This window comes from Gobio gobio, assembly GCF_949357685.1.
Source record: "Gobio gobio genome assembly, chromosome: 4".
Taxonomy (NCBI): Eukaryota; Metazoa; Chordata; class Actinopteri; order Cypriniformes; family Gobionidae; genus Gobio; species Gobio gobio.
Window position 1 is genome coordinate 54934267 of NC_137100.1, and position 13722 is coordinate 54947988.

General features: G+C 37.3%; 1 protein-coding gene across 2 annotated transcripts in view; it reads right to left on the reverse strand.

Annotated features, from left to right (window-relative positions):
* Positions 1-13722, reverse strand: part of znrf3 (zinc and ring finger 3) — a 97399-nt gene that overhangs the window by 8580 nt on the left and 75097 nt on the right. For both annotated transcript variants that reach the window (XM_079815795.1, XM_079815796.1), the window contains exons 3-4: positions 3928-4002; positions 520-651 (exon numbers count right to left, since the gene is read on the reverse strand). In XM_079815795.1, coding sequence (XP_079671921.1) covers positions 520-651; positions 3928-4002 — 207 coding nt within the window. The remainder of the gene's footprint in view (positions 1-519; positions 652-3927; positions 4003-13722) is intronic.

The window sequence follows — 13722 nt, forward strand, 5'->3', positions numbered from 1 at the left end:
TTATTCTTAGCTAAAAACACTTAGTTCTTTCATGTATTAATGTATATTTACTTCTTTCAAGTTATAAAGTATTCTCGTAAGTTTATAATATGCCATTGAAAATACATACGGGTAAGGGGTTCGAATGCGAGTCGCCATGTTGCCCCTCCATCTTGAAAGTACATCAGCCAAAGAGGGACATACCCGTGAATTCAAGCTTCGCCTTTCGCGTTTTAACACTCGATGGCACCGTGTCGAATGTGGACAAGGTCGAACTGGAAGCCATATTAATCTTGGACTAAATCGGCCACCGTAGGAGTTAAAACGAAATCGGAATTGAGAGGAAGAGAAACTAATATTCACTGGATGGTCATATACCCTTTAACCGCTAGATGGGGGAAAATATCACACAGTGTAGCTTTAAAAAATTATATATAAAAAGAAAAAGATGTAGATAAACATTATGACCCATGAAGCTTATACTATCACTAACATACTAATGTAGGTTCTATTGCATGCAATACAAGTGTGAACTCTCACCCTTGGTGGTCGATGTTGGATCCTGGCTCGTGCTACTTTTTGCTTATTGACTATGTTCATCAGTTTAACCGCATCGGCTCCTTTGACGTAGACCACCGGCCTCTTTAAGGGGTCCTCTGAAACCTGGTTCAGCTAGAGAACATAATGAGAGAAAAGACAGTAAGAACTTGAGAAGGGAGAGACTTCAAGCTCTCATGCCAGACCATTTTACACTAAAATGATACAGTTATTCAGAGTAAAAACTCTCAAAAGCAGCAGCACCAAAACCCGTTGCGCTGCTATGGCTTTACATCTGAAGATGCACTTAGAAAAATACATGTAATTATTTTAATGAATAACGTTTCCAATCATTATTCAATCTGCCCAATCTACATGAACTCAGTTGCCGGGGAAAAGCTCTCCCCGGCAACATACACCCATGTGAAAAAGCAACCTATAGAGTCCAGACATGGAAACTGTGGTTGGCCTTTTTTTCTATAGAAGGGGAAAGTAGCAGTAAACCAATTGCATGTTGCGAATGTGGATGCTCAATTTAGCCTTGTAGCTCCCTCAGACTACAGCTCCAGTCTGTAATTTGAAAAACCTGAGGGAAATACCAGGGATATTCAAGCCTCTATTTCTCCCTCTGTCGTCATGTCTCTCATGTGAAATATGGGAAGTTGAAAGATAGTCATTTAAGCGTTCTTTCCCCCCTCTTATTTTTCAGGTCTGTTGGGTTTTCATTCAAGAAAAGATTCACACACACACACACACAAACAGACACACACACACACACACATGGAAAGCCTCCCGTTTCAAACAACGCGTTCTCTGTGTTTACACACTATAATACGATAGAAACAGGCTCTAACAGATACAGAGAGACGTTAATGCGATCAATCGATTTGACAGCACATTTACAAATACAACAAAAGCAAAACTAGTCGTACATTTTTAACACATTTAGTAATCCATATAGGGCTGCACGATTAATCGAAATTAAACCGCACACGGTTTGGCAAAGGTTGCGATAATTCTTTTGCGCAGCCTGTCAGTGAAGCACGACTCTGTGATCAGTAGTAAATGCTGCTCCATCTGAAGGCCAGAAGGCGCTCATGCAGAAACTCCAAAAATGCCCTGCAGAAGTGCGATTAACACATCGTTCCAGGACATCCCTATGGGCATCATACTATTGGTGTTTGCCGAATAAACAGAAGATTGAAATGCTTTGATTAATTGCACAACTAATAAAGACAAGACTACGAAAACATGGTTTATCGGAGTTCAAGCCTTCTCGGGTATTTTCACGATAATAAAGTATATTTATACTTCAATGCTAATCGACATAGCTTTTATCACTGTATAGAATACTATGAAATAATATTCCGTGTAAGAAGCCACAGACTATCACAGAAGGATGCTCAACTGTTGTTATGAAGTGATTTTGGAGTAAAAACATGTTATTAAAAGTTGTCTTTTGTTCATAAATGCTACTCATGTTTGCTTTTTAAAATGCACATTATAAGCGACTCAAACTCGCAGTGCTTTCAGCGGAAGAAGCATTTACTACTGATCACAGAGCCGTGCTTCACTGACAAGCTGAGCATAAAACTAATTCATTAATTAAATCGCAGGATTTCATAAAATCGCAATAAGCCAAATAGGTTTTGCGATTAATCGTGCAGCCCTAAATCCATCAGACAAGAATCAGATCACTTAAAGTAATAGCATACATTTTTCAGGTTGAGGTATCACAGATGTTTTTGGCAATGTACATATGCTTACTGGGGGAGAAAAGAAAGAGAAAGAGAGAGAGAGAAATGAATAAGGACAGAACTAGGTTAGGATCTAGCAGGTGATGATGAAAGCTTTTCCCTTAATGCTTCGCCCCGTGATTAAAACTCTCCTCGTCCTCCCCAAAGCCTTGAGGCTTTAAACTGTAATCTGTGCAACCGAGGAAGCCGAATGAGTCTGGACAGAGGTGCTGGCACTGGAATGTACTGCGCTGACTCTTTTCATGTGGTCTACACAGAAGCTCTTTTATCTCGTCTGTACACCGTTTACAACTGAACGAGGGAGAGGGGGGAAAAAAGCAAGTCTGGGCCTGGTTTGGAAGAGAAAAATACCACAGTGAAAGAGAGGGGAGTGGAAAAAAAGACCCTTGCTCTCTCAAAAGCAGAGACAAAGGAAAGGACTTCCGCAGATCAGCCTTTGCCACAGACAGTGGTGAGAATAGGTGCCGCAGCACGGTAGTGATTCCATTAAGTAAATGGAAATAAAGTGGTACTGGACAACACACTTCTTTCAATTACCCCTGAATATCTTTAACTACATTCACGTTTCTAGAGGAAAATACCAATACATCCCATCTGTCCTAAATAGTATGTGGTACTAGAATTAGTACTAGAATATTAGAAAACAGTATGCTCAATGTGCCCAATTAGCATTGAAATGGTAACAGTACATTGCAATACATCTGTTAGCAAGATGCAAAATACATATGATGCGGTACGACACAGGTACAAATACTGATGTATCTTAATATACTGTACACTCAAAAGTATGACTTTTTTTTTATAATGCAGTATAAAAGTTTGAGGTCTGTAGGATTTTTTTTCTTTTAGTTTTTGAAGGTCTGCAAATACTGCATTTTGATCAAATACACAGTAAAAACAGTAATAATGTGAAATCGAAATGTTTAAAATGTATTTTTATTGAATATATATATATATATATATATATATATATATATATATATATATATATATATATATATATATATATATATATATATATATATATATATATATATATATATATATATATATATATATATATATAAATAAAATGTAATTTATTCCAGTGATTCCAAAACAAAATTTTCAGCATCCATTACTCCAGTACAGTGTCACGACCTTTCAGAAATCCTTCTAATATGCCAATTTGCTGCTCAAGAAACATTTCTTATTAGTATCAGTGACTACACGCTCACATTTGATCAAATAAATGCTTAATTCCTAAATTACACTACTGATTTCATAAAAAAAAAAAACGGACCACAACCTATTGAACATTAGTGTAATTTAGTATGTAGTATAAGTAGTATAAGTATATAAATAAATTGGGACATAACCACCAATTGAAAGCAATTCCATTAACAAACCACATTACAAACCCACGAGTTCTTTGAACACTAAATGGGAGTTTTTAAATTCAAAATGTGAGCTTTTAAACCTTCGATCTTGATTTAAGTATAAAGTAGAAATAAATAAAATATATAAAAATATCTTCAAAAGCTTGCCATAATTAACTAACTAAATATACAGAAACATATTTCATTTATGTTTTTCATACATTACGCATGTATGTATCTAATAAAGTCAAATTAGGTTGAAGTTGTCTCTGATCACTGATGTTAGAGACACTCACCTGGTCGATGGCATCTGGATTTTCAGAGACGTCAAAGATGACAGCTGTGGCCCCTCTCTGAACAGCTCTCTTCGCCTGGGAGGAAGGGGACAAACAAAAAAAGGGTAACTCTTCTATACTTGAAGGGCCGGAATCTCATCTAAAACTGGCAATGCTGTGCAGCAAGTAAACGGTTGAAAAATAATAAATCACTGAAGCGCTGCAAATTACCAGTTTTACTTTGGTATTCTTTATATTTATAGTACTATTATACTAGTACTTGTTTTATTTAAAATATAATATTTGATATTAGCTTTTATTTTCATATGTTTAGTTTGTGTTTTAAATTTAGTTTACGTTTCAGTAAATTTAAAATGTGCTTTTTGTAGTTATTTTTTATAATTTAATTTATTACATTTAAATCGGTTTAACTTTAGAAGTAATTTTAGTACTTCAAATTATATTTACTTGAGTTTTCCAACAAATATTTAGATTTTATTTAAACAACCGATTACTTTTAATAGGTTGAGCTTTCTTTTTTGTCAACTATAACACTGGTAATTACTGCATTTATAGGAAAAGACAACAATTCAAAATACAAGAAACCGTAAGACCGCAAACCCCAAATGCTTAAAATGGGAGCAACCGTAGGATCCACATCAAAAGTTCCTCTTAATTTAAAAGATTTGGATTCCTTTAAAAGCAGCCCATTTTAAAGACACACTGCAGTAATGTGACTCTTTTCTTGAGGCTCAAGTAAATATTTCCACACCATGTTAAACGTTCTACCTGTTTCTCTCCCAACCAATAGAGGTCGCTCTTACACTTCAGCTAGATGGCTCACATGAGTCAGTGTGCAGAACAAGTACTTTGTGATGGTTACAGTGGCTTTCTGTACATAACTACAGTTCAAAGCTTTGATCAATGTGTTTAAGTTGTGCTTTCATTTGTTCACCATTTTATTGCCGTCTTGAGGTTCATTGTTTTATTATTTTAATAGATGATCAACATCACATAGCCAGAAACGTATTTTGTTTACACACTGACAGCTGGGTATGTTCCAACTCCCCTCATGCAAAAGAGAAAAGAACAGGCTGAAACAAAAAAAAGGAAAATAAAGAGATCAAAGCGACAATACGCAGCTCTATAACTCTGTTATCAGAGTAGCAAAGGAATGGCACCTTTCCAAGCCCAAGGCATTCTGGGTACTATGAGAGCAAGCATGGCCTTTTCACACACTGCCTGTGTGATTATGCATGTCTGCGAGTTTGTGTGTGGTAGAGACATTTCAACAAACAATACATGTACCCGCAGTTTACTGTTCATTTATTTCAAAGTGATTTATATCCAAGTCGCACTCAAAAGGCTGGTTTAGTTCAGGATTTGAAGTATGATCCTCTGAGAGTATTAGATAGAATGACAGACATACCTCGGTTTTTGTTGCCAGAAAAAGCAACAAATCCCCAATGCTAGGTTCCTTCTCATTTATTTTGAACAGACAGTAGTAGTGCAAATTACAGTTTGTTCCACCTAGCAGCATTTAGTCCCCCCTGAGGTCGTTGGTACAGTACAGCCTGCTAACAGAATGCACTCTTGCATAGGTCATAGTTTTTGTAGGGCTGATAAAAAACTAAATGTATTTGGTCACAATCAGCTACAAAACGGAAAAGCATCTCTTGTGAGATTTTTTGCATTCCTGTAGCCTTTATCTGCCTAGCTCCGGTGACGACACATCTGGATGATGTTGTTTGATAGGTGTTAGCATTTACATGTACATGATTGCTTAAAATAAAAAAATAAGGAATTGTTGATTTATTACTCTAATTGATTAAAGGGGCACAGTTTCTGCCAGTCTGCCATGTTGAGTATCTTGAGTACCTATATAGTAGTATTGCATCCTTCATATCTCCGAAGAGTCTTTAGTTTTATCATATTTATAAAAGACAGATACGCTGTACTGATTCTAGCCGAACTCATGAAGGGGTGGAGCTTAGGGCTGTAATCTCCCAGTCGATTATTAGTCAATACGTTCTGGCTCGACCAAAATTCTGATTGGTCGATTTTTTGCCGCGTTCATTTCATCAGTTTTGCCGCGTTCATTTTATCAGGTGGAAAGCACTAATTGCTAATGGGGGTGTTTTCAGAGCACCCCTGTTTCACAGGTAACAGTCTGTCTTCAGAAAACCCCCATTGTTTTCACTTCTTTTGGATTAGCCCAACCCACTAGAGAAGAGAGACGGATTGAAGTAGGCTGCTTTAGTTTGCTGTATTTCATTTATTTAATTGTGAGAGCGTTTTCCTAGTCAGTCCTCTTCTACCATGTCAACAAAGACATCGGCAGTGTGGCAACATTTTTTAAAAATATAAAATGGGAATGAAAAAGTCGAATGCAAATTTTGCAAGCAACAGTTTGCATATCACAGCTCGACGACGGTAAGCAAACTTGTCTGCGTTAGTTTGCCCCTTGTTTTGAGTAGGCTATATGAACATATCATAATTGCCATATTTCAATGTTTTTTATTTGGAGACTAATGCGCAATGCGCTGTGCCCACTGTTTGTATTAGTTTTGAGCCTATGCTTTATTTTTCAGTTATGCGCTTTATTTCGTTTCTGCTCTTGATCTGGCTTGTTTAATAAATATTCCTTTTTTATTAAAGTGGACGTGCCTTTTGTGTTTAAGAGTAAAAGCTTTAAGTTAATAGTCTATTAAAACAAACACACACACTTGCCGAACTCTGTTGCTGCTCTAGAAAAACAAACTTCATGTAGCCTATGCTGTCATTGTCTTTGCGCGTTCATCAACATGCGGTAACATAAAATGTATTAAGGAGGAGAACATAAGGAGAAAATTTTCATTTCCAGGACATGCATATTTCATCAGTGGACTGTAGTAGTGTAGTAGACACAAATCGGCACAATGCCAAATGATTTTGTCTCAGCGGAAAAAAAACTTAGTAATACTCATCGATGGTCATACAGATAAGAGTAAGACATCCTTCCAAAGGGTCTATTTTTATTTGTATAATGTGTCTCACAATAAAACAAAACATGGTTTTGTAAAATAAAGAAAACAAACAGGATGCCGTTTTCTGCTGTCCCAGTTTCCTTTCCGCAAAGTTTGTGGAGCGCGTCACAAAAATTCATCGGAACTCAGCGTATAGGCAGTCCTTCCAAAAAAAATGCGGCTTTTTTTTTTGATTGTTGCGGGCAAAAATCCTTGATTATGCGGCACGTTTTCTTAAAAAATGCGATGGAAAATGCGGGATATTTATGCAATTTTATGCAATAAAATTGCGGGAATTTGCAAAAACGGCAGTTTGATGATCATGGAAAAGAGAAAAAAGCACAAAATCACAGAAAGTGCTGGGAATATTTAAGTTCTCATCTTGTTTTAAAGACCTTAATAAACACATGGCTCAAATTTACAAAACATTGAGTCAAACAAGTTCTGTAGCTTCACAAAAGGAATATGCTACAACTTCTGAAAAAATGAATAAATAACTTCCTGTTTTACAGAGGTAGCTATACAAAACAGACATTTGAGTGCTTCCAATGCACAAAGTGCAATCTCTTAAAGGGTTAGTTCACCCAAAAATGAAAATTCTGTCATTAATGACTTCCCCTCATGTCGGAACACAAATTAAGATATTTTAGTGTAAATCCGATGGCTCAGAAAGGCCCTGTGCACTGCACTTTACACTCTCAAGAACCATAAAAGGTACTAAAGACGTTGTTACAAAGTCCATCTCACTACAGCGGTTCTACAATAACTTTATGAAGTGACGAGAATAGTTTTTGTGCTAAAACCTAAATAACGATTTATATAGTGATGACCGATTTCAAAAAACAGCATCATGAAGCTTCGAAGCGTTATGAATCAGCGAGTCGATTCATGATTCGGATCGCTGAATCGACTCACTGATTCATAACGCTTCGAAGCTTCATGATGCTGTTTTTTGAAATTGGTCAACACACCGGGAAACTGCTTTGGCCTGTCTTTTGCTGTTATTTTTGTTGGCAAATGGGAATTTGCGTGCTTCATCATGGTTTCACGATATCTTTGGTTTCATCACCACGGGGTTTGCAGCTTTTCGATGACGTTCACGTCGGGTAACTACGTCACTTCAAAACGTTCCCATGGCAATAGGCGTAAATGGCGGCTCTTGTGTGAAGTAAACAAACATTTTTCAACTTTCTGCTAATATATATGACTTTTTTGCAACGAAAATGCGGGGATTATGAAATCATGCTAGCCCCGCATATTTTGCACGCGGAAATAGGCAATTTACGCGGCGAAAGTGCGGCGTATTTGAAAAAATGCGGCCCCCGCATAAATATGCGGACTTTGACTGATTATGCATTAAATCATGCGATCGCATAATCGCGTTTTTCTGGAGGGACTGTATAGGCTACTAGCAAAGCTCTGAACTTGCCATCTGAACTCTTGCTTTGGGTCTCTTCATCTGCTCTTTTTCCTATTGTGGTGGTTGGCAAACAGCGTTGCATTACCACGCACGCCCCCTTCTAGTTAGAAGTGTGGATCGCCTGTGATTGACTGTATTCATCGTCTGACTGTATGCACCGAACCGTGACAGTTCGGGACAAATACATGTACGTTACACCCCTAAGACAGACAGACACTAGCAAAACTAACTAAACCCTGGCTGAAAGTTGACATATTAACCATGTAATTTTGTATTTTGATGTCTACCACACAATGATGAGTCTGGTGATGTGGTAAGTTGATCTTGCTAAATAGTAACTTACAAGTCCAAATAAAACATCTGAACACTTATAACAATGTTGACGCCAACATTCATTATCAAATCATAAATGTTTTTTCAACACGAGACTCTGTTGTGACTTCTGTTAAAGCTTGAGCAAGAAAGTGCAAGAGAACAAAAACAACCCAGAGAAAACTCATGGGACTGCAGTCGTATTGCGCGGCAGGGTTGGGTGAGAGTTTATGCAGCAATACTACCAAACTCAAATTCAAAATGAAAGGACAAAGCAAACATTTTGCACATTAACTGAAACCATTCTCTACCTTTCTTGTTCTGGCATCTCCCCATAATTTTGGATAAAGCAAGCACATTTCAGGAGAGGTAAAAAAAAGGGCCTTTTGAGAGATAAACCATACAATAGTCTTCATTTTTGAAATCTTTTATTATGCCCAAAGACATAATTTACGGTCTTTGATGAGATCTGTCGTTTTCATTTAAAAGTGAATATGCAGTAAACATTGGAATGAGAAACACATGAGAGAATCCAGAGGAATTCAGTTGACGCTGAATGAGGGAACACCTCGAGAGATGAAAACAAAGTGGAAGTTAATGACTGTTTATGTCTTGTCAACGTTTAGATTCATACTACCGTTTAGCTGATTGACTGATCCAAAGGAATGCGGAAACAGACTGAACTCTCTTACTCTACCTTGTTTGCTCCACATCAATGTGCTTCGAACGGTTCAGCTCTTTTGAAGATGGCAATTTCAGTTAATTATTAATAGCGCTTGATAAAAGAGCTTTAGGAGTAAAATGAGGGATTGGAGAGAGAGGGGTGGCTGACTAAAAAAAAAAAAAAACAGAGAGAGAGAAACAGAGTGAGAGAGTGTGCACGTGTGGAACAGGCCAGAAAAAAAAGAGACATGGAATCTACTTTGAGCAAGCGCTGCGATGTAACAACTTGCCTAACGACAGCAAAAAAGCTTCTAAAGACAAACCAAAGACCACCACGCAACCTCCCACTTACACACACACACACACACACACACACACACACACACACACACACACACACACACACACACACACCTTGTTCAGGTGTCCTGCACACAATGGCCACCAGCAGTGTTGAGGAATCTACTTTGAAACTGTAGCTACTCTTTTAAATGAGTAGTTAGCTACACTATAAGCTACTTACAAAAACTAGCTAACTACATTAAAGCTACTTAAGTAGGATACAAAATCTTTTTAAATATAAAACTATCTGATAATATAATTTATAATTTGATAACCAGAGTATTTTTCTGCCGCATTGAAAAGTGTTTTGAAGAGAGGCCAAGTTCCAACAACATTTGCATTAACCAATGCATTAACATGATTTTTTTGGTCATTGAAAACGTATATATGTCAATTGCACTTATAATGAGCAATTTCTAACCTTTTAGAGTCAAGCATAACCAGAAAAACTAATTTACTTTTATACTTTTAAAACTAACTTTTTTTATATGATTCTTTCAGGACTGGAAAGCACAATTTCAGAATTTGCAGAATATTGAAGATACATTTACACTAAATGCAACTCATTTGTTATAATCAATAAGATTTAAAATACTGTGCAAAGATTTGTGCACAGAGACTGAAATAAGTGAATACTTTTTATGGAACCCTTAATCTGTTCATTAGAATGAATTGACCAGACATTGAGGCTGGATCTGTCTGCATTTTCCGCAATGTTGAAATCATAGAGCCCTAAGAAGGTACTATAACTCTACCTTTACTGTAGTAAAAACAAATCTGATATTGGATGCAAAATATATAGTTGAAATTGCAATGATTGCTAGAAAGCACTACATCATCTTTTGCGAAACAAGTGACTGTGATGTACAGGTGTGCTACAATCAATTTATAGACCCTTGAAGCAATCATCTCTCCAATTTTTCTGCAATTTTTCCTCTCTATTTCTCCTCCTCACCCTTTTTTATATTTCAGCAATCCTACGCACTCACTCTCTGCATTGCTATAATTAAAGTAATTAAGTCCTCACAAAGCAAAGCTTTGCCATTACGCTGTAATTTCAGGTTGCCTTCTGGCCGTTGGGATTCCTCAAAGATAAAGGCATACTTTTCTCATTTAGAGTTTACTTACATGTGGTAGGATTTTTTTATCACCCTATATTTTTTCTGAATGTGCCAAGACATTACTTAGGCAAGTCCCAGATTCTTGAAGGGAAAATGGAAATAGCAAAAAAAAAAGGGAAAATAAAATAAGCATCCAAGTCAGCAAAGTACAAAACTGTGCCTACTTGGTTTCTCACAGTCTCTTCACAACTTGGGTTTGCCTGGGCTACATTTAACACAAAAATCCAAACAACACACTTAAGCTTAAAAGGACAACTCCGGTGAAAAAATAACCTAGGGGTAATTAACACATGGTTACCGAGTAGATCGTTCTCTGGGATGCGTTTTCATGAAAATCGAATGTAAAGAGTTTTATCTCTAAAAACAGATTAGCTTATAACGCTAGTCTATGGGGCATAAAATAAGTCAAATAAATCGCTAGTTAATACCACTAACAAGGCTCAAAATAGCCTCACACTAACACGGTAGCATAATGAGGGTCCCTATATGCAAACCGAAGCATTGAGAACTTTGTAAGTGTACAAACAGTTTAATAAGAAGATACTTTATAAAGGCAGTACATTACACGTATACAGACAGGAGCCATCTTGGAAAACAGTCTTGACAAGTCGAGAGTTCTGATGGCATTGTGTTCAGAACGATCACTATATTGTTCTATATGTTACACCAAAGTATTGTAGAGAATACCATGGAATTATCATTCTCCATTATCATGTAAAAAAGGGAATTCTTTGTTCATTACTGATGTACCATTTACATATGTTTGTTACCGTGATAAACAGTTTAACACATTCTCCATACTGCACCAACTTGTATTTCTTAGAAGCTGCGTAAATGTGCCACACAAAACTTGCTGCCAACAAGCTGGAAGAGCCTTTAACTAGAACACACACTTACGGTTTAATATTTGTCTTATGGACAAAAGAGTCCATTAAGCAACAACGGCTGCATTTTACAGCAACCATGAGTATAGTGTGTTACCATTTAAAACTATTTTTATGGGTGAAAAATGTTTATGAAGCTTGTAAAAGTCATGTAGTAACACAAATCACAGTACAAACCTAGTGCTAAATTAAACTTCCTTTCTCTCAGCAACTCTGCCTGGAAGTATATAAAATCGTTCAAGACAAACAAAAGGCATTTGGACAGAAAAATAGCTCTGTTTTCAGTTTTAGATTTGATTGAATATTTATTCAGATTTTCCCTTCATTCATTTACTCTAAACAGTTCATTATAGCTATAAATATGCACTACTATTCAAGTCTTCTTTTTCTCTCAAGGCTGCATTTATTTGATCAAAAGTCTAGTAAAACATGGTATCATGATTTAAAATATATATTTTCTCATTTTAATTTATCATAAAATGTAATTTATTCCTGTAATGGCAAAACTGAATTTCTTAATATTATCAATGTTGAAATGCTGCTTATTTTTTTTGAGGAAACAGTGAACCATTGTATTAAGTGTCAACATGCACATCTTAAAGGTAAATAAACAAATAAGAATTGTTCTACAAGGAATAAAATGTATGCAAACCCAAAAATCCTTTATTTCACAAGCATCCTTGATTATCACTGAACAAACTGAACTACTGCAAACCGATGGAGACCTCTGAGACCAAAGTCACTAAAGTTTGATCTAAAGCTTGCCTTTACTCCAAACTAACATTTAGTAGAGAGGTAAATGGGTCTTAATAACATGCCATCAGATAGTCAATGGTTATTTACTGAAAAACAGGTCTTGGTTTTGGCCCGGTCCGTGGGCGCAGCGACCTAACTGAGATGCCAGTCTCACTGGAGGCCCCTGTTAAGTAGTGCAGAACTAATATAGGATAATTTGAGGGAAGGCACCAGAAGACCCTGGACTACAGGTCAGCTTCTTGTTCAGACCTGTTCTGAGTTCAGTTTCATGCTGTAAGCAATAACAGTTTGAAGGATTGAAAAGATAAGGCTAGGTTCAGGTAAGTGGTATAGATTGGGCTAAATAACCTTATAATGACATAATGCTTTTTACAGATAATTAACAATGTTTTTATGAAGTTGTTTCACAGAGGGAACATTCACCTGTTAATTAGTCAACTTTAGGGGTGTGCTGCTTATAAAATGCACCCGCTAGTTCAGGTGAATAAAGCTGCCATTCATTTCATTTACGGCTAGTTTGACTCACTGGATTACATCAATTTAAAAATAAATCTAAATGTATTTCCTTCCTGCGCAATGCATTGATTTTTTCAAATCACCATACCATCAAACTTTTTATTTCCAGTCAGCCTTTCCCTTTCTCTCCTCTAACAAAATCTCTCATCACTCCAGCTCCCTGTTGCATAACCAGAAAATACACTTGCACTTGGTGTGTGAGGGGTCTGTATGTGTGTGAGGGGCACCTAGCAAAGGGACTGACTCTGTCACGAAGCAAATACAAGGCCCTGCAACTGTGCAGCCAAAGAATAACTCACAGGAAAGAAAGACTGGCGTTTCATGATTCCTGCAACTTTCAAATGGACAAAATAGTATATTTCTGGATGGATGGATGGATGGATGGATGGAACAACAGACGAAACAATGGACGCAACAGCAGACGGATGGATTGATGGATGGATGGAACAGCAGACGGATGGACACACAGAAGAGCAGACGGCTGGATGGATGGACAGACAGACGGAAAAGCAGACGGATGGATGGATGGACGGACGGAACAGCAGACAGATGGATGGATGGATGGATGGATGGACGGACGGAACAGCAGACAGATGAACAGACAGAACAGCATACGGATGGATGGATGGACGGACGGAACAGCAGACAGATGAACAGACAGAACAGCATACGGACGGACGGACGGATGGATGGATGGATGGACGGAACAGCAGACAGATGGATGGATGGATGGATGGATGGACGGAACAGCAGACGGATGGACAGACAGAACAGCAGACGGATGGATTGATGGATGG